Consider the following 19,347-nt stretch of genomic DNA (forward strand, 5'->3'; position numbering starts at 1 on the left):
CTCAGATGCAAATAAAACCTGCATTGCCCTGTTCTGACCGGCGCTGTGCAGGGGGGCAGGCAGCTTTCGTGGCTGTGTCCGTGAAAACTCCTACGTGTTTCTTCTGGAGCAGTCGGAGCTAATTCAGACCCCGCCAGCGTGGACGAGTGGTTTAAATTGCCCTTTCTCAGCACCGCTCCTCCGCACTTGTGCGTGTCCCCCTGCCACTCTGCCTTCCTCTGCGGAGGGGAGGACGAGCAGCGGGCCTTGGGCTGAGTTTCCTAGGGGTTTCTCGGCCTTTCTTGCAACCTCAATGTTTAAACCTAATGTCTTGTATTTATTCTAAAATGGCTTTCATCTGATTTCCCTCTCGGTTAACAATTTAGCTGTCAAAATCAATAACGGCGAGGATCCATCCCCGGCCGCCATCAGCTCACGTTACCGTCCTGCAATTACTCCGTGGTGGAACCGCTGCCGGGGCTTTGCTGGGGAATTATCAGGTTACTAATGAAGGCCGGGCAGCGGCGGGCGGTGAGGCGCCGCGGCGGTGGGTGCGATCCCCGCCACCGCACCCCATCCCGCCCCGCGTGGGGAGGGGGGGGCTCCGCGGCCGGTGCGGGGCGGCGCTGCCCCGGGACCGGCCCGGTCCGTGCGCCCCGTCGGGGCGGGCAGTGCCCGTGTGCGGCGGGGGAGGACCGGGCCGGGTGTCCCGTCGCGTGTGTCTGTGCGTGTGTGTGTGTTCCCCCCCCCCTCCGCCTCCCCGCCGCGCCCGCGGGCGGTGCCGGGGCCGCCGCCGGTGCCGCCGCCGCCGCAGGTAGCGGGGCCCGGCGGGGCGGGCGGCCCCCGGGGCGCGGCGGGGGGGCGCCGCTTCCTGCCCGGCCCGCGGCCGCCCCCGGCGGGGGAGCGGGGCCGGCGCGGCTCCCCGCCCTTCCTGCCGCGGCCGCGGGACGCGCCGCCCGCGGGCACGGAGCGCGGCGGCGGCGGCGGGCGGAGCGGGGCGCGCCCGCCCCATGCACCGGAGCCATGAGGGCGGGCAGCCCCGGGGCCCGGGCCGCCGCGCCCCGGCCGGCGCCGAGGCGGGCAAGGTGAGCGCCGCCGGTGCTGCCGTCGGGGCCGGGAGCGGGGCCGGGAGCGGGGCCGGGCACCGCGGGGCGGGCCGGTACCGGGGCTGGGGCCGGGGCCGCTCGCTGCTTCCCGCGCCCGAGGCGAGGATTTTCCATCCCGGCGTTTTCTGGGGCGTTTTGTGCTCGGCGGAGGGAGAGGGGGAAGAATTTCGATTTTTAATTACTACCATTAAAAAAATCAAATTTGCAATTCTTTGGGTGGCCTGATGGATTCCCTGATTGACAGCCGGAATTGACACTCTGGGTACCTCTTATCTCGGGCATTTACGGCAATTTCTAATTGCAGGTAGTTTGTGGGGTTTTTTCAGCGCTTTGGCTCGCATGGGAACCGAGCGATTACTTCAAGAGGCCCGGGTTAAGTGCAGGCAGGGAGAGAATTCAATCCACATTCAAATTGCTTCATTAAAGAGACGCAGCTTTTGTTGCAAAGGATTTAAATGGCCACTAGAAAGTTCTTATTTATTGTTTTGAGGCGGTTTATATAGGGTGCCCCGCGCTCGCCCGGCGCATGGAGCCGCAGCCTCCCTCTCCCGCTCTCTCCCGCAAGGTGATGCCGCCGGAGCCGCTGCCCAAGGGGAGCGCCCGCTGCCTCGACCCGCACGCCCGCACCATGGTAAGCGGGGCCGGGGGCTGCGGGGACCTGCGGGGATGCTCCGGGCTGGGGAGGCGGGGATGCTGCGGGCCAGGGCTGCTGCGGCCCGGGGCTGCGAGAATGCTGCGGGCCAGGGGTTGCGGGGACGCTCCGGGCCGGGATTGTGGGGCCCCGTCGGGACGCTGCGGGCCGGGGCTGCGGGGGACGGCGGGGGCCCCGGCTGACGGCCCCGCGGCGGCTCTGCCCGCAGTCGCAGCCCGACGGGGAGCCGCTACCCGGCGCCCTGGAGAAGGAGGACGCCCGCTCGGCTCCCAGCACGCCCTCCACACCGTCCGTCTGCTCCCCGCCATCCTCCTCCTCCTCCTCCACGCCGTCGGCCGGCAAGAACGTCTGCTCCAGCTGCGGGCTGGAGATCCTCGACCGGTACCTGCTCAAGGTGAGCGGCGGCGGGGGCTGGCGGGGGGCGGCGGGCGGCCCCGGGGGGCGGCCCCGGGTCTCAGCCCCTTCTCTGCCGCAGGTGAACAACCTCATCTGGCACGTCCGCTGCCTGGAGTGCTCCGTGTGCCGCACCTCGCTGCGGCAGCAGCACAGCTGCTACATCAAGAACAAGGAGATCTTCTGCAAGATGGACTACTTCAGGTAGGGGACGGGCTGGGGGGCAGCTCCGGGAGGAGGGGGGAGCCAGAATCCCCGCCGCCTGCGGACGGGTGCTGCCGGGGGGAAGGTTTGCAAAAGGCCGCCGGGCTCCCCGGAGCCGCGCGGGGGGGAGGCGTCCCCTCGGGGCATGTGGGGGGAAAGGGGATTTGGGGTGCAGCTACACCACCTCCCGGAAGGGTTCCTGCCCCCCCCTCTTCCCCCGCCCCGCCTCGCTGCCGGGGTGCCCGTGGCCCCCCCCTCGCCCGCAGCCGGGGCCGTACGGGCCGCCCCGAGTCCCGACGCCCATCGGCCCCGCGGCGGGAGCGTCTGGGCGCCGGCTCCGTGCGGGACGGGGGTGGGTGGGGAAATTGTCCCCTCGCCTGGGGAAATGCTGGTTGAAGGCTTCTGCCAGGAGGGCGACCGTGTGCCCGAGGCTCTGCGGTGCCGGGCGGCTGTTTAGGAACCCCCGGCCGCAGCCGGAGCCGCCGAAGCGCCCTCGGCGGGAGCGTGTTCCGGGACCCAGGGGCATTCCCGGCAGCGCCAGTCCCTGCGGCCGGGCCGGACCCGACCCGCATCCCCCGCGCGAGCGCGTCCCGCAGGGAGGCTGCTCCTGGCTCCGACGGCTTTTTGGGCTAGAAACCTTAAACCATGAATTTTCCTCCAAAAGAGCGGCGTGAGGGGATGGAGGATCCCGAGCTCCTCACGGGGGTTTAGCTAAACATCAGAGCTGCCCGCTTTGGTTTTCCCCTTCTCGTCTGGATGAGGGAATTCTGGTTGTCCCGGGGAGGAAGGGGAATGGCGGGCCGGCATGAGAACGGAGAACGGCCCCGGCGGGGGGCTCGGCAGCATCCTCCGGCCCCGCCGGAGCGGGTCGGGGTCCCTCGGCGGACAAAGGTGCTGTAGGCTCGGGAGGAAAAACCTTCTGAGATTTCTCTAGCGTTTTTTTTTATTATTTATTTTTTATTGTGAGGGTCTCCAAATACTGGCTAAATCGGAGCTGAGCCCCGGTCCCCGCCGGGCTCGGTGCCGCCGCGGGGTCCCGCAGCGGGTGCGGGAGCTGCCGGGAGCCGGATCCGTCCCCGCGGGATCGCGCGGCCCCGCGCTCAACCCTCTTGTTATTGTGATTATTTTTTTAAACGGCTCTATTTTGGCCGTTTCCCCGAAATTTCCTTCACTCTCGGCAGAAAGGTTTTGCGAGGTCCGCGGCACCGTTTTTGCTGTTTCGGGGCACTTTCAGCGTTTTTCGTTGATTAATAACCGTTCCGACGCTGTTAATGATTTTTTTTTTATAAGAGTAGACGTTTCTAAAGGCGGTTTTAAAGTAGCGACTGGATCCCTAAATTGCTTTCGAGCAAATACAGCGAATAACAGCTGTTCAGAAGCGCCCCTTTAGCCAGAAGCCCCCGGAGCGGCCGCGGCGCGGGGTCTCCGCCGCCGGCACCGGGGATGCCAAAGGAAAACCAAAACGAAAACGGCCGCAGGCTCCGCAGGACGCCCCCGGTTCCCGGGCAGCTGCTTTGGGGGGTAGGGGAGCTCCCAGACCGCGCTCCGCACTTGCCCTTTTCCCGAAAAATATGGCTTAGATTTTTAAAATTAAAAAAAAAATTTTTTTTTTTAATTTTCCTTTGGGCCGCGGGGCTCCCTGCGACCCCCGGCTGCTCCCGCCGCCCCCGAGGGCAGCCGCGGCAGAGCCCGCCCGGGTGAGCCCCGGTGCCGGTCTGCAGCAGGGGGCTGCTCGCCGCGGCCGGGGCGGGTCAGGGCAGAAACCCCGCGGCGATCCCTGGCAAACCCATCTCGGGGGCCACTCGCCCAGCCCCCGGGAGCATCCCAGCCACAGCCTGGCGAGCCCGGGCCAGCTGGGACCCGGTACTTGGCAAAGGACAAATCTGACTCTTGAAATTTTTTTTTTCTATTATTTATTATTTGCTACATATAAAGAATGCAGGTTGTCTTTTGTTTTTCTGCTTTTTTTAAAAAAAAGCAAAGCAGAAACCCCATCCTAACACGTGCGGGTCTTTGGAGCCAAGGCAGATGGGAAGGGGCCGCGGGATGCGCTCTGTGTGGAGCGCGCGGCAGCTTTTATCGCACCAGAGTTAATTCCCTGGGAGTCGGGACTGCTCGCGGGCGGCCGGGGCTGGGGGGCCATCCACAGGCACTGCCCCGCTGCCGGGCAGGCACCGCTGCCCGACAGCGAGCATGTTTTGGCCTGGTCTGTCCAACCTTCTTTTCCCTGTTCACGTGAGGGGCTGCGTAAGTGCTGGCACTGCCGTGGCTCCACGGCCTTATGTGCATTTTTTAAGCAAACGCTGCTGTTTCCTGTGTCTTGTCAAATAATTGCATTTGGCATCCAGGGCTCCAGCGCTTTGAGGAGAACCAAATTAAAATTGGAGCTCATTGAGCAGAACATTGTGTTCCCGGGCAATGCGAGGGCTGCTCACGGCCAAGCTCCTACGGCTGTGGTCACAGGGAGGCCTGGTGTGATGCTGGTATGATTCCCACGGCACCCTGCTGTGACCCCCGTGGCTCCCAGCCTCGCTGGGCAGCCCTTGGGCATGCGAGCATGGGGTCGCTGGCCGCGCTGTGTGTCCCTGGTGGCTGGGACAGCAAAAATCTGTGACCCACGGGTGGGCCAGTGCCCACAGCCCTGCTGCAGCCCAGGTGGCCTCCATCCGTCGCCCCTTGCCATCGTGTCTCACCGGGATGATGCTCCCGCTTGAGCACCACCATTGCTCAGCATGGAGATGGACTCGCTGCGGCAACTCGCCACTGGCTTGCTGTGCGGTTTGGGATGATGACGGGAAGCGGCAGCTGATCTGGGGGCTGTGCTAGGGGCTTCCTACAGAGCAGGCAGAGGAGGCGATGGGGACATTTGGAGCTGTGGCCCTGGGCACTGTTTCCCTCACCCGCTCCCTGCCTGCGGGGAGGGACAGCAGGGATCCGGGAGCTGCAACACCTGGGTACAAGTGGTGTGTGAGAGCCAGGACGCACCAGGGCGTCCTGCCCCTGCTCTTCCCATGCCCCAGATGTTGCAGCCAGCCCTGGGGGATGAGTTTCTCTGGGATGAGTCTCTCTGGGTGAGTCTTTGCTGGTAAATTTTTTGGGAGTTTCCATCTCCTGGCGCTAACCGTCATGGCGAGCTGGCAGCATCCGCTCCTCCGACCACAAACCACGCATGTGGGGCATGAGCTGATGGCTCTGGCAGATGTTGGCGATGCCCTGACCTGCGCTGCAGTGTTGGGCTTGGGGAAAACCTCTGGCTCTGTGTTTCCTGCTGCATTGCATCCCTGCTGGGCGGGTGGTAGGAGCCACGGGGACCCCCTCGCCTGGTGCTCTGCCGCCCCGAGCGGACAGGTCTCTTTGGGCTATCGTTGCCCTTTGAGCTCGGTGAACTAAAGTCTGTTTTATTTTTGAGCTGTTCTTTCCAGTGGTGATGGGTCAGGGTAGGCTGCTCGCAGGTGTTTTTCTCCCCGTTCCTGCGTCGCTGGTGGTCCCTGTGGTGGCGGTGTCTGTTGGGTGATGGCGGGTGCCTGCGCCTGGCCCCGGCTCAGACTGGTTTCTGTAACACCCTGTTGCTGCAGTTGGTGCCAGAGGCAGGTGTTGGCCATGAGCTGTGGGCACAGCATCGGTGGCTCATCCCATGCAGCCCCCGTGCCCGTGCCTGCCTGCCCAGGCTTGGCCTCTCGCCGGGCGCTGCCCACACCGTGGCTCTGCGGGGACAGCCTGCGCTGGCTGCTGCAGCGCCGGGACCCCCTGTGCCCTCGGCAGCCCCTGCTCCCTGGGAACCGCCACCAACCTGGGGGTCCCACCTGGCCCCAGGGGGATACTGTGCTGTGGGTCTGGGGCCACCTGCGTGTCTCCCCCAGATCCCAGCTAACGCGTGATGGCGATGTGTGAGCTTTCCTGCGCAGTGCCCTGTGCCTCAGTTTCCCCTCTGTCCCGGAGGTGCCGTGCCAAGCTCCCCCTCCCCGCAGCAGGCTATGATCCGAGCGGGGAGCGGCGATTACCACGTGCTATTAGCTCGGGTATGCCTGCCCCTCGTTTGATACCGTTCAGCAAGTACAACTGTTTACATAGCACATTGTTCAAAGTAATTCGATTTACAGGAATGATCTTTACTTCTAAATAAAAAATTAATACAGTTCTTTTGTTTGTGCGTTTATATAAACTAGCTGGCACAAAGTCAGTTTACAATGTTCTCATCTGAAGTAAATTAGTGAAGTCTCTTAGCTAAGTCTGTATAATTTCAACACAGAAAAGTCCTCTCTGAGGCAGCCCTTTTTTTTTTTTTTTTTTTTTGTCAGCTATGGTCAGGCTGAAAAATTTAAACCTTTCTTTTCCTCCCAAATAGTTTTGCAATTAGTAATTCCAGCACAGGACAGTCTTTCTGCATCTCGCTGAGCCCACGGCGGGCAGCAGCTCTGCGGCACGGGGTTGGGCGCGGGCAGCGTGCGTTGGCTGCGGTGGGCCGACCTGGGCTCTTCCACCGCCTGCCCGCAGCGGCTGGGGCTGCTCTGGCCAAGCGGAACCGAGGGGTTTGCGGTGCGGGGTGGCTCCTGCCGCTTGGCGCGGTCGTCTCTTCTTGGTGCTTTGTGCCTGCGCTGAGAGATGCTGGAGCTGCTCGGGCAGGGGCGGCAGCGGCTCCGCTCCCCGGCCGGTGCGGGGATTGGGAGTGTGTGGGGCCTGGCTGCAGCGGGGGGCCGCGGGGAGCTCCCCGGGGAGTCCGAGGCAGTGGGAAGGGAAGAGCAGCAGCTGCAGTCAGGGCTGTGTCAGAGCCGGCACCAGCTCTGCGGTGACAGAGGCGATGCTCGCTTCTCTGCTGCTGCTCTTGCTGCTCCTGCTCGTTGCATTTATTTTTTTTAAGCTGCAGTAATACTAAAAGGCAGAAGCCAAACCAAGGCCGTGCCTGACCCTGCCTGCACCGTGGGCAGCGCCTCCTGGCAGGCGCTGGCTGCTGCTCCCTGTCCACCGCCCGCCCTTGGCTGGCAGCGTCCTGGCAGAAAGGGGGCTTTCTCAGAAGGGTATGCAAACCCCCCGCACCCAGCGCGGGGATCCTGGCTTGTCTTGTTGCCTCTTTGTTGCACCGAGCTACTTTCCAGCATAACTCACTCAAGCGTGATCATCGTCCTCTCGCAGCAAGGAGACCTCCTCGTAGGAGGAAAAGCAGATGCATGCATCTGTACGTGTGAGGAGAAAACACATGTTTTGATTTATGGCAATGGGAGAGAACGGGCTCTGACACAGTTTCCATGCGAGTCTCACACTGGCTGTTATCAAAATAAAAAGCCCACGGGCTTGGAGGCTGATTCATGGCGCTGCGTCACCTCAGCCCCTCGGTCAGGTCTGGCGCCGCGGCGGCACGGCGAGTCACACCCTGCTGCTGCCCACGCCGCTGCCCACGCTGCCCTGCTGTGGGGGGAACGGCACCGGTGGGGCGGTTTCATCGCAGCCCTTTCCCTGCATCAGCGTTCTGGGGTTTGGGCTGGACGGGGCAAGTGTTAGGGCTGGCAACAGCACCCACACCCCGCATTGTGCTGCCTGCCCTCACCCTGCCTGCCCTCACCCTGCCTGCCCTCACCCTGCCTCTTCTCCTCCCGCAGCCGGTTTGGTACAAAGTGCGCCCGCTGCGGCAGGCAGATCTACGCCAGCGACTGGGTGCGGCGAGCGCGGGGCAACGCCTACCACCTCGCCTGCTTCGCCTGCTTCTCCTGCAAGCGGCAGCTCTCCACCGGCGAGGAGTTCGGCTTGGTGGAGGAGAAGGTGCTGTGCCGGATTCACTACGACACCATGATAGAGAACCTCAAGCGAGCGGCAGAAAACGGTATGCAGCCCCAACGCCGCGGTCACAGCCTCGTCCTGGGCTGACCCCCATTATAGGGTGCTGGGGTTGGTCCTGTTGTCGCCAAATGGGGGTGATGGGTGGCCCAGGGGGTGTTGAGTGTGAGGCCCTGGGCTGGCAGAGGGCTCCTGGGGGTGGCTGATGTGCTGGCAGCACCGGCGGCTCATGGGAGACCCGTGTGCCACGGGCAACGCCGGGAACAAGCCCTCAGTCCCACGCAGCCTGGCGCGGTGCGTGCAGCGAGTGAGGAAGCCACTGGGATTTTGAGGCTGTGAGTCATAAATCTAGAAGGTGGGAAAGCTGGCGATCCGACAAAACCTTCCCATCATTTTCCACCCACCCTGCCCGCCCGGGGACGCGCCGCTCCCAGCTGGACCGCGCCGTGTGCTGCCGTCCTCACCGCGGCATGCCACGAGCAGCTGGCCAGACTCTGCTTTCCCAATCAAGCCTCGCTTCCTCTGGGGCTGGGCTGGTGACACCGAGGTCACGCAGCACAGCACCTCCCTCCCCTCGGGCACAGCCCAGCCCCAACCCTCTGCGAGGCAGCAGCTAGAGAGATGCTCAGAGGAATGAATGAGTGGGGTTAGTCCTACGTGGTACATGGGGAGGCCAGGCAGTGCCAGAGCTGTCCTGCATCGGAAAGCACCTGAGATATGTTGACACGGCAGCGATCGTAGCTCAGGGAGCAGGCAGCCACCTGGGCTCGGCCGTGCCTGGGCGGGAGGGAGCCTGGCCAGGTCCTGCCCTGCTGGTTGTGGCCAAGGCTTGGTCCCTCTCCCTCCTGTACTCGCACCTGTGGCGAGCGATGGCCGTGGAGTCTGTGAGGCTGTTTGCTTTTATCACGTGGGTGTTGCACCGGGCAAGGGGAGGTTACCCAGGGATGCTGTGCAGCTGCAGAGTCACTGAGGGAAGTGCCGGGGGCTGCCTTTCCATGGGCCCCTGTGCCCAGGACCTGCTGGGACTGGAGCTGTGCTGGGGCATTGCCCCTGGCTGGGAGCAGGACTCCAGCCCTCATGACCCTCACTAGTGCTTGGGGGGCACAAGGAGGCAAATGCCATGTCCTGGCCTGTGCAGCATGTGGAAATCATTAACAACCTGATGTGAAAATAATCAGTGTTTCTGTTTACAGTGTTTGAGTAAGAGGATGAAAACAGAGTGCCCGGTTGGGCTGGGAGGGTCTCGGCTTGGGAGGCAGTTTGCGGCATCTTGGTCCATATGGTTGGCTGCTGCGGTGGTGTGAGCAAGGCAGCGGGGAGCAGGGATGGAGGGGGAGAAGCTGTGTGGCCTGGAGGAGCAAGCTTGTGTGAGGACTGCAGGGGCTGGTGCTGGGGTTCCCACAGAGCTGTTACCCCAGCTGAGGACTGGGGCGATGGGTTTGCTGCTGCTTGTATGGTCCTGCTGGTTTGGGCTGAGCCCCACGATGTTGGCGCAGTGCTGGGGCACAAGGCAAGCGTTTTGCGTGGGTACCTGTGTCCAAGCGTCCCCCAGTTTTGAGAAGGGGATGGGATCGCTTTGGAGAGCTGCAGTTGCTGTGGAGTTGGAGGGCTGCGCTCCCCCCCCCCCCTCCAGTAATTACCCAGCAATTTCTTCTGCACATGAGGTTTTACATACAAGAAAAATAAACAGATGTTGCTGAAGTCAGAGTCCCATTCATCATCCTAAAAGAACAAGTCAAACTATATGAGAAAGTCCTTCAACTCAAGCCAAGACAATCACAGCTCAGTCCAGCTTGTAGAGCGAGCGCCGGGTTGTGCAGGCGCATCCTGGGAGCGGGGCGAGCGCCAGCCCCGCTCAGGCATCCTCCCTCATCCATCACTTGTTGGTGCTTTACCCACACCACCGAGAGCAGCCAGGCCGGGCACGACATGGGCTACAGCGGGGACCCCAGCGAGGAGTGAGGGACCCCAGCTCTGGCTGACCCCCCATAGCTGCGTAAGCATGGCTGGGCTTGCCCCAACGCTGCGTGTGGCAAGTGGGTGGACAGTCCCTCCTTGGCATGTCCCTCTTAGCGTGGTTGCTGCTCAGAGTGTGGGCACCTCGAGGCCGTGGGGACAGTGAAGCTCCTGCTGCTGCTTTGGGAGCCAGGAGTAGGAGGTCGGGGTGCCGTGAGGATTTGGGGCCAGGGAAAGGAGCAAAGACCCCATTGACACATTGAGCAAATCAAATGACTGGAGGAGGCAGTGCCCGCAGGGGAAGACAGGGTCACGGGAAGCAGCATGGGGCAGGAGTGATGGATGTTGGTGAGCCCAGCAGAGGCAGGGTCCCCTTCTGAGGCTGCTCGCTGGAGGATGTGGCCAAGTGGTGACCGCGAGTCAGGGCCAGTGGGACATCACTCGAAATCCATCTTCCTGTTGCCGTTTCCCCATCCCTCATACCCCGCTTCTTCCACCAACTTGCTGCATTTTTCTTAATTCAGTGGTACACTCCTCGGGGCCACTGGTGTCTCCTGGAGAGGCTCAGCAGCCCGGGGCAGCTCCCAAGTGGCAGTGTTGGCTCCGCTCTTACTGCTACTGCTCCCAGCAAGGGATGCTGTGGGTGCCCCACGCCGCGATGCCAGGGGTGTTGTCCCCTGGTCCGGCAGGCAGGTGGGCAGGAGAGTTTCTGATCCGTGGCACACAGGGCTTCTCTCTTGTAGGCAACGGGATCACACTGGAGGGGGCTGTGCCCTCGGAGCAGGACAGCCAGCCGAAGCCAGCCAAGAGGGCCCGCACCTCCTTCACCGCCGAGCAGCTGCAGGTAGCGGGGATGCGCCGGGGCGGCCAGAGGGGCCGCAGCTCCCTGGCCTCATCCTGAGCCCCTTTCTCCTCTCCCCTCCCAGGTCATGCAGGCACAGTTTGCTCAGGACAACAACCCCGACGCGCAAACGCTTCAGAAGCTGGCGGACATGACGGGGCTGAGTCGGAGAGTCATTCAGGTGAGGGGCTGGGGGCGGGCAGGGTGCGGGCACCATCGGCTGAGCAGGGCTGAGGAAGGGGGGCAGAGGATGTGCACCAAAAGGGTGGTTCTAGACAGGGCTCATGTCCCTGTAGCCCCATGCTCCCACACATCGACCCCAGGACTTGCTGCGTCCAGCAGCTTCGCGCTGCCTCACTGGTGTGTTGGCTTCACCGGGTCCCGTTGTGATGCCAGCACCGGCCTTCCTGTCTTGCTTGTGGGTTTTCTATTTGTTTTTCCCTCTTATGATGCAATAAAAAAGAAAAATCCCCAAACTTACAGCCCCAGCCAGTCCCAATAACTTGCTGGGTGGGAAAGCTGCTGCAAGCATGCCACCCCAGCGCTCTGTACTCTGCCCTGACAGCAGGCACAGGCAGCGCGAGCGCTCCCCTGGCCGCCGTCCCCGCTAGGAGCCGGCAGAGCCAGCTGCTTCGGGAAGCGCTGGGACTGAGAAGTTTAAAGAAAAAGGGGTTTTGCAGCCCCAGGGGAAGCGGTTGCAGGAAAGTCCCTGTGCTTGTGCTGTTCAGGAGGGGAGGGAGAGCAGTGGTGTAGGGACTGAGAAGCGTCCCCTCTGCAACTCCCAGCTCGCTGTCCCCATGGACAGCCCAGCTTTGCTCCCTGGTGACATTTATACTCTTCACTGTAATGTTCTGCTGACATACTTTCTGCTTACAATAAAAACATGAGCGATTAAAGTACATTTAGAGCTTTCATCCAGGATTGTTTTGCCAATGACACATTTATATTCGTGTGTGAAAGTCTGGCTCGAGCCTCAGTTATTGAGATTCTTCATTTAGCTAAAGATCAAGCAGTCTGCACACTGGGTTATTTTTTATGTGGATATTTTTTAAAGGCGCTTTGAACAGGAAACAATTTGTCAAATGCTTATGACTGTTTCCTTCTCTCTGATCCAGCATGCGTGGCCTCAGATAGCTGATCTTCTCTCAGCCTCGAAGACTTTTACTTGCAGCTATCTTTCAAAAATTAAGGCATAAGAAAGAAATCACCACATTAGCATAGAACCCCCTCCATCCATGTTTAACTCTAGCATGTAATCCCCTAACTATTCCTTCAATTAGAGCAGTGAGGTATGGTCAGAGGGCTCATACCTGCTGCTCAGATGGAGTAGGGCTGTATCCCACAGTGCCCTCCTTTCTCAGCCTTAATGTTCTGCTGATGTAGGTTCTGAATACAATAAACCACAAGTGATTAAAACAATATTGCTTTAATCTGCTCCTAGGCTAAGCTTTTACTCAGTTGTGTTTCCCCTTGTCTCTTGTCTTGCCAACGCTCATGCATTTCCGAGCTGATACCAGCTGTGCTTTTAGGCCAGGCTAGCTGGGGTTGAAGGTCAAAATCTAAATAAGACCTTGAAAGGTGCTCCCATCATTTGCTGTGGAAGCCATGCAGAGACGAGGGTTTCTGCCTGCAGGGAGGGATGAACCCAGCCAAAGCCCAGGCCCAGGGGTATTTCTGCCTGGCCACTCCCGTGGCTGGTACGGTGCTGTTCCCAAGGGCTTTCACAGCCCTTCGAGCTCAGGAAGCAGCTTGCCATTAAAATGATTTTAGTGTAAAAGAGAATAGTGCGATCATTAATGTGAGTTTCTGCATCACCTAGTTAGGGTGTTTTACTCAGTGACTCCTGCGACAAACTTGAAAGTTTTAATTACCCTAATAAAGAACAGCCTTGGTTTTGACCAAGATGAATCAATAGTAGAGATGCCACTTGGGGCACCCTAAAGTCTCTACTATCTTGAGACAAAACTCTTCAGTGAGTGTAAAACAAAGCTACGGAAGCTGATGGAATGCTGGTGAGGTCTTTCAGCATGCAGATTTCTAAATTTGATTCCTTTTTAAAATATTTGGAAGAGACACCCCTCACAGGGTCTTGGTGAAGGACCACACTTCAATCTAATTGTCTCACCATTGACACAGGGTTCACTGCTTTTGTTTCAGGTTTGGTTTCAAAACTGCAGAGCCCGCCATAAAAAACACACCCCCCAGCACACGGTGCCACCCTCGGGAGCCCCCCCATCCCGCATCCCTTCTTCACTCTCCGATGACATTCACTACTCGCCCTTCAGCAGCCCTGAGCGGGCCCGGATGGTGACGCTGCATGGATACATAGAAAGTAAGTGCCGGCTCGCAGGGCTCTGGCAGCGGGGTGCCTGGGGATGGCAGGGCAGCGGGGCGCTCCCCGGGAGCAGGCGGTAGCGCCACAGCACAGAGCGCTGTCAAAAACACCCTTGTACTGCGGGTGCGTGGCTGGTGCACGTGCTCCTCCTCCTCCTGCTCGTGATCTGAGGGACTTTGTCTTGGGATTTTCTGAAGGGCCGTTTACAGTGAAGCCCCAGATGACAGAAGGAGGGGAGAGGAGGCTGCTGCAGCCTCTTTCCCTCCATACCTCATCCCCAGGGAAGTCACTGCCCCAGTTTACCGGACTGGTCCTTGGCCCTCCTTGTGTTTTCTTTGTCATGGAGAAGAGGCATGAATGTGCCCTGTTGAGCGCAGTGGTCAAGTGGTCTCCTTCCTGCTCACAAGATCAGAGTTGCTTTCTCTAACAGTTGCCAAGTGCCGGTGAATCATTTGTTAGTGGCAGGCAGCTTTGGCCATGCCTGGACAGAGGTTTTGGCTCCGTGACTCCTGTCAGGCTTTTCCCGTCCCTCGCCCACGCGGCCGTAGCAAAACGTGGCTCCTGCTGTGCCTCCGCCTGATCCACTGGGCAAATCTTCTTCCACGCGTGTCCCGAGCTGCTCCCTGGTGGAAGCCTGACCGTGCCGGTTGCAGGGCGTGTGTTGTTTGTAGTAACAGAGGCTGAAGCCTCTTCTCATCCACAGGTCAGGTACAGTGTGGACAAGTGCACTGTAGACTTCCCTACACTGCTCCACCAGTGCACCTCAAAGCAGACATGGAAGGACCACTATCTAATAGGGGTGAGAAGGTAATTGTAGTCCCTGTTTCAGGCTTTGGGGCCAAACCTCAACTGTAGCAAAGATTTTTGTGTAACATCATTACCACTGCCGCCTCTTGTCAGCATCACTGCTTCTCCATGATCTCTGGCAGCTGTCACCTGCTCATGTGTCTCTTCTTAATTTTGGTGGCCCTGGATTGATGTGCCAACTGTTGGCCAAAATGGCATCACTTTGTTCCTCGCTAATTACCCCTCGTTGTTGTGATGTGCTGGGATGCTGTGCCTGCATTCACTAAAGGCTTTTGACATCCTCCTGCCTGAACTCCTCTCTCTCTGGTTTCTCCCGCTCCCACGTGCAGCGAGCTCCGTTCTCCCGCTCCGCTCCTCAGCTGCCCGCACGCGTTGTCAGTGCAAACAGCAACTGCCTGTTAACAGTGTGGGGGGGGGACACCTTTAGCATGTGATGATTTTCCAGTTTTCCGTGAGTTAATAAGAAAGATTCATTTCTTGGGGATTCCAGTATTGCTTAAAAAAATAACAACTGGCTGTTACAATATCTGAAGTAGGAATGTTGTTTCACAATGTCTGGCCAGGAAACAATATTGCATATTGATATTTTTCTGCTCAGCACTTAAAGTAGCTGTTCTAACACACAGCTTATGTAGGGGCAAGACTTCTGAAATATGCTTAGGCTCCTAAGATTTTATTTAGGATCCCAATTCAAGGGGCTTTGTTTTGAGGAAACACCAAGCCTTTGGCAACTTTTATTGGTTTTAGCTTTTGTCTTTACTGTTAGAATTTCTCGGAATCTCTTTCCAAAGCTCTCTATTCAGTGCAGCATCTGCAGATTATTGCGGTCTGATTTGATAAGCACATGCAGGGGTACGGATGAATATTTTTTGAGTTGAAATGCTACCATTTTGTCATGGTATCTGCACAGTGAGCTGGAGAGTTTTCAGAAAATATTACACAGTCCCAGTGCTGTCATTCAGAGAAACTTCACTGCAGCAAGTAGTCTCTGTGATATAAATGCAATTACTTGCTCGCAGCTGTTGCAGAACTGGGTTCTCTGGTCATGGAGCCGCCCCCCCCAACCATCTCCTTTTCCAATCAATCACTTGCATGTTGAATTCCTGAAACCTGAAGAAACCTCTTTTTCCACATCTGAAATTTTTTTAAACCAGTGATAGCCGCCATCCTGAGAAAACACCTAAACGCTAAGGCTCTGTTTCCCTCTGCACTGGGACACCACCCACAAACACACTCCTTTCGGGGTACCCAACGCAGCGGCTGCGGGAGACTGAGTTGTGACCAGCTCAGCGGCTGCTTCCCCTCACGATGGCAAGGGCAGACACTGTATTTACAGAGCAGCGAGGTACAGCGGTTTGAGGGAAGCCTGTGATGATCAGCAAGTGAGGCAAATAGAGTAAGGACCATTGGCAGTGGTCTTCATCTTTCTTGGGAGCTGCCGTAGCACAGAGCAAATAAATACCGGTTTCAGTGTGTTGCCCAGTGTGATACAGTTTCACAGCTAAAGGCGAGCCCGGAGGTGCACCTCTGTCCCAGGCTGCGTGCTGCCACAGTCCCGCTACCTCCGCCCGTGCCTTCCCCGGCCGGCTCCGTTCTGTGGGCAGGGCTGGCGGCTCCGGGACAGACAGTGGTTCCAGACAGGTTTTTTTCTGTGGGGGAGCGGCTGCATGGGCGCCTGTTGCCGCAGCGGGGCTCATGTCTGGTCTGTTGGTCCCTGAATACACTTTTCCACTGCGAGGGCTGTCTGTCTGTGAAAGCAGCTAACGCTCAATTCCCGTTTTTCCCACTAGGTCATCCTCTTTCAGTATTGACTGCGCGAACTCTTCCTCATCTGCCCATGGCGCTACCAGCACCACTGCCCCTCAGCCGCTGAAACACAGCGTCCGGCCCAAGGCAACTGTTGTCAGTCATGCAGGAGAAACTCAGATCCAGCATTCTCAGTTATTGCCATTGACCAGCACCTAACATCCACTATTATTTCTCCAGCGACACTCTGTGTATGTGTATGTTGAGTGCAGAGTTACATTTTTTCACTTGTTTCTTGTGGACTTGTAGAATGACCGTGAGTCTCTCCAAGGCAATGCCAGACACAGTCAAAATTAGTGACTCTACTGTGCTTGCAAATCTTGCTCCCAAACCCATGGGAATATGAACAAACCAGAACATGCTGAGTCTCAGGGGGGTTGATGATCACCTCTGAACATAAAGGAAGGAGGAATTTACGTGGTTTGGCCTGATTCTCTTGTTGCACCAGTGACGTGCTGTCGGTTCCCGGACATCCCTCCTTATTTCCACTTGCATGTGTGAAATCTGAAAATGGGCTTTTTTGGCTCAGCAACTTGATATATAGACAGACCTTCCTGAGCCAAACTCGCGGGTAGCTGAGACTCCACTAAGTGGAAAACACGATGCCAGCTGGAAATAGGCAGTTTTTCTTCCTCCTCAAAGTGCTTTAGAATCACATGTCCTTTGATCACTCTAAGGTAAGTAAATCTTAGTGTTTTTCCCCATGTTTTATAGGAGGGGAAACTGAGATGTCCAAAATGGATAGGAACCATGGGGGTTGGTGGCAGAGCCAGGTTTAGCACTCTGAAGCTTTTGATTTCTGACTCGTTCTTAGAGCACTGAATATCTCTCTCGTCTCACAGCCATCTGCCAAATCTTTTTTTTTTTATTTTTTATTTTTTACTCTTGTTCTTTATTAACAAGCTACTTTATTTCCTTGGAGTCATATTGGACCACAAATGGGTGATTTCAGAATGTATCTACATAAAACTCTCAGACACTTCATACTCTGGGACTGGGAAATCCTCAATGGAAGCTAACCATAAAGGTGTAGAAATGTTCTTCCCTGGTGCGGACCCAAGTTCAGTTAGTGGAAACAGCGGGGTAGAAAGTGGAGAGCAGTTAAAAGGGCGAAAACCACAGTAAGGCCAGCAGGAACAGTGGCTAGCTGAGTGGACAGCAAGGTGATGGCATATTCCTTTATCTGGCAGCGTCGCTCTGAGCCCCTGTGCCCTCCTGTTGTTCTCCCTTGCTGGAGTACAGCTGTGGCTCCTGCCAAGTCCTCGGACGAAGGCGCAGCCCAGGAGGACTGCTGCCAGCAGGGCAGGCGCTGCAGGGCTCATTGCAACAGCAAAGGAAGTGCTCGGCAGCCTGGCCCCAAATCAGGAAAAAAACTCCGAAATGATCCTTCATTGACGGTAATAACAAAAAGTAAACAAGTAACCTTTGCCAGCCCTTCTCAGTTTGCACCGAGCCAAGAGCAGGTCTGAAATGAAACCTCTCTCCATGGAAGCACGCGGGTCTGTCTTGCTGCTGAGTGTCTGCGAGGCCGCATTTCCAAGAATGTGAAAGCCTACTATGAGCCACAGTTAGTGTGTAATATGACCGAACTGTGCCTGAGGAACAGAAGACAGGAATCCATCCCTTACATAACTTGTTTTTAATTCAAACTGTAGATACATGTGTTTTTTCTCTCTGGGAGATCCTGGATCAATCTCCGATGTTGGCTGGGTGGGCAGCCGTCCCGCTGGTTTGGCCAGTCCGTATTGCGCACGCGGCAAACCTCCTCCTGACCGCGGCCCCGAGCTCCGCGTGACGCCGACGGGCGGGCGCGTGGCTCCAGCTAACCCCGAGGCGCACTCGCCGCTCCGGCCACACGGGGAGCGGCTTAAGGAGATGTGGGTGTCTGCTGAGGTGGCCACCAAGGTCTCTTTGTTTGAGAAGTAACTGAATACAAGTGTGCATTGATATCTGTCGGAACAAATACATATGTATACACACATACTGCTCTGTGTGTGTGTGTGTATACATATTTTAAAAATACAGAGAGAGAGAGAGTGTGATGATAACACCTTGGACAGTTAGGCCAGTATTCTGTCTAATTGCAGCCAGAAGCTAGCAGCTATATTCCCAATTTAAAATAACCTTTGAAAGGAGAGAGGAAATCAAGTCCGCCAAGTATTATTGTCACCTCCTGGTGTGCGAATAACCATTTCCAGTGTGTAGCCAGAGACCAGGCGCTCCCGCACGCCTGCCCTGACTGGAACCGCCGCTGCAGAAGTGTCCCGTCAGGGAGGGGACGGTCACAAGTTGCACCCATTGCAGTCATTTTTCTCCTTGTCTGTAGCAATGAGCTCAGGACGGGTGTTCCGTTTCTTGGTTGGTGGTGGAGCGGTTGTAACCGGGAGGTTGGAGTGGATTATGTCCGCGTGCGATAGCCTTGAGATGTTGGTGGTGGTCGGCAGGGTCACTGGGGCCCAACTTTCTTCTCCGTTTGTGCTCGCACATCCTAATGATCATTTAGTTGTGGAATTGGTGCCATAAACGCATGGGTAACTATTCAATTTAAGACTGAAGGAGAGACTTCAGGCTCTAACTTGACCTGACATCCCACAGTACTTGAGATTTCCACAACTGTTTTGTTGAGGGAGAAGATGGTTTGATGCATTTCTCTTCTGTCTCGGCCGTGCAATGAAATGGAAACTATTAAATATGTATCTGCTAAATATCAACTTAGTTACTGATCAAAAAAACCAACCCCTTGTGAAATGTACTGTATATCCAAGTTTTTGTAACTGATACCACTGACAGGACGGGAGTGCAAAGCAGAGGGCCAAGGGAGCGTAGGTGCTTCCCTCCAGTGGAAGTGGGCTCACCACTACCCGTGGGGCGAACTGCCCCACGCGGGCTCTGCTCCGGGGCACTTTCTCCCACAAGTAGCCAGGAGCAACTTTGCTAATTCAGAAATCAGGCTCTGTTTATATTAAGCCCAAATTGTTTGCAAAAACTGGAAGCAATTCAGCTTGTGCAGTTTTAGAGCTAATTATGTGTATGGAAAATACTCAACTGTACCAAGAATGTAAGAAATCCTCTAATTTATTCAATACATTGTTTCACAACATATTTCACACTGTTGCCACTGAACCAAACCTTATCTCAGGTCATTTGCATTCATCTCCTGTCTGTAGATAAAAAAAAAATAAAATCAAAATCATTCTAATTTTCTTAGTTTATTCAGTAATTGCCAGATGGGTTCTGGTGCAGCAATGCAGACTCCACGTACTAAACTTTTCCAGTTGCTATTTACAAAACCTTTTGCAGACAAAATCCAACGAAGATAGCCAGTGAAAGGCTTTACGTTCGAGTTTAACAAGGTAACTAAATACGGCTAGGGTCTGAAAGTGGAACGGTTTACAGTTTTATTACCAATTTTGGGTTTTTTTGGCTCATGCTGGTTAACCCCAATGCCCGAGCTAAAGGTGCTTACACAACTTACTAGTTGGGACGGGGGAGTGGGAAC

At 57.1% G+C, this 19,347-nt stretch overlaps 1 protein-coding gene across 4 annotated transcripts; it reads left to right on the forward strand.

The window, feature by feature from the left end:
- Positions 1 to 905: 905 nt before the first annotated feature.
- LHX6 (LIM homeobox 6) lies at positions 906 to 18,913 on the forward strand. Of its 4 annotated transcripts, XR_010375612.1 has the most exons (11): positions 909 to 1,064; positions 1,576 to 1,716; positions 1,946 to 2,131; positions 2,213 to 2,334; positions 7,929 to 8,149; positions 10,803 to 10,903; positions 10,986 to 11,081; positions 13,058 to 13,232; positions 13,939 to 14,042; positions 15,833 to 16,525; positions 17,039 to 18,913. XR_010375612.1 is itself a non-coding variant. In XM_064468389.1 (10 exons), the coding sequence occupies exons 1-10, from the start codon at positions 990 to 992 to the stop codon at positions 15,851 to 15,853; spliced, it is 1,242 nt and encodes a 413-aa protein (XP_064324459.1). In that variant the 5' UTR covers positions 909 to 989; the 3' UTR covers positions 15,854 to 18,913. The 4 variants fall into 4 exon arrangements, 3 of the variants coding, with proteins under 3 accessions (XP_064324460.1, XP_064324459.1, XP_064324461.1); XM_064468389.1 differs by having other exon boundaries at positions 15,833 to 18,913; XM_064468391.1 differs by having other exon boundaries at positions 910 to 1,064; positions 1,651 to 1,716; positions 15,833 to 18,913.
- Positions 18,914 to 19,347: the final 434 nt, after the last annotated feature.

Source organism: Phalacrocorax carbo, chromosome 18 (assembly GCF_963921805.1).
Source record: "Phalacrocorax carbo chromosome 18, bPhaCar2.1, whole genome shotgun sequence".
In the NCBI taxonomy this organism is placed as follows: Eukaryota; Metazoa; Chordata; class Aves; order Suliformes; family Phalacrocoracidae; genus Phalacrocorax; species Phalacrocorax carbo.

Coding starts and splice junctions, on each gene's coding strand:
- LHX6 (XM_064468389.1), top strand. CDS start 990: ATGCACCGGAGCCATGAGGGCGGGCAGCCCCGGGGCCCGGGCCGCCGC. Junction 1,717..1,945: donor ACCCGCACGCCCGCACCATG/GTAAGCGGGGCC, acceptor CTCTGCCCGCAG/TCGCAGCCCGACGGGGAGCC. Junction 2,132..2,212: donor TCGACCGGTACCTGCTCAAG/GTGAGCGGCGGC, acceptor TCTCTGCCGCAG/GTGAACAACCTCATCTGGCA.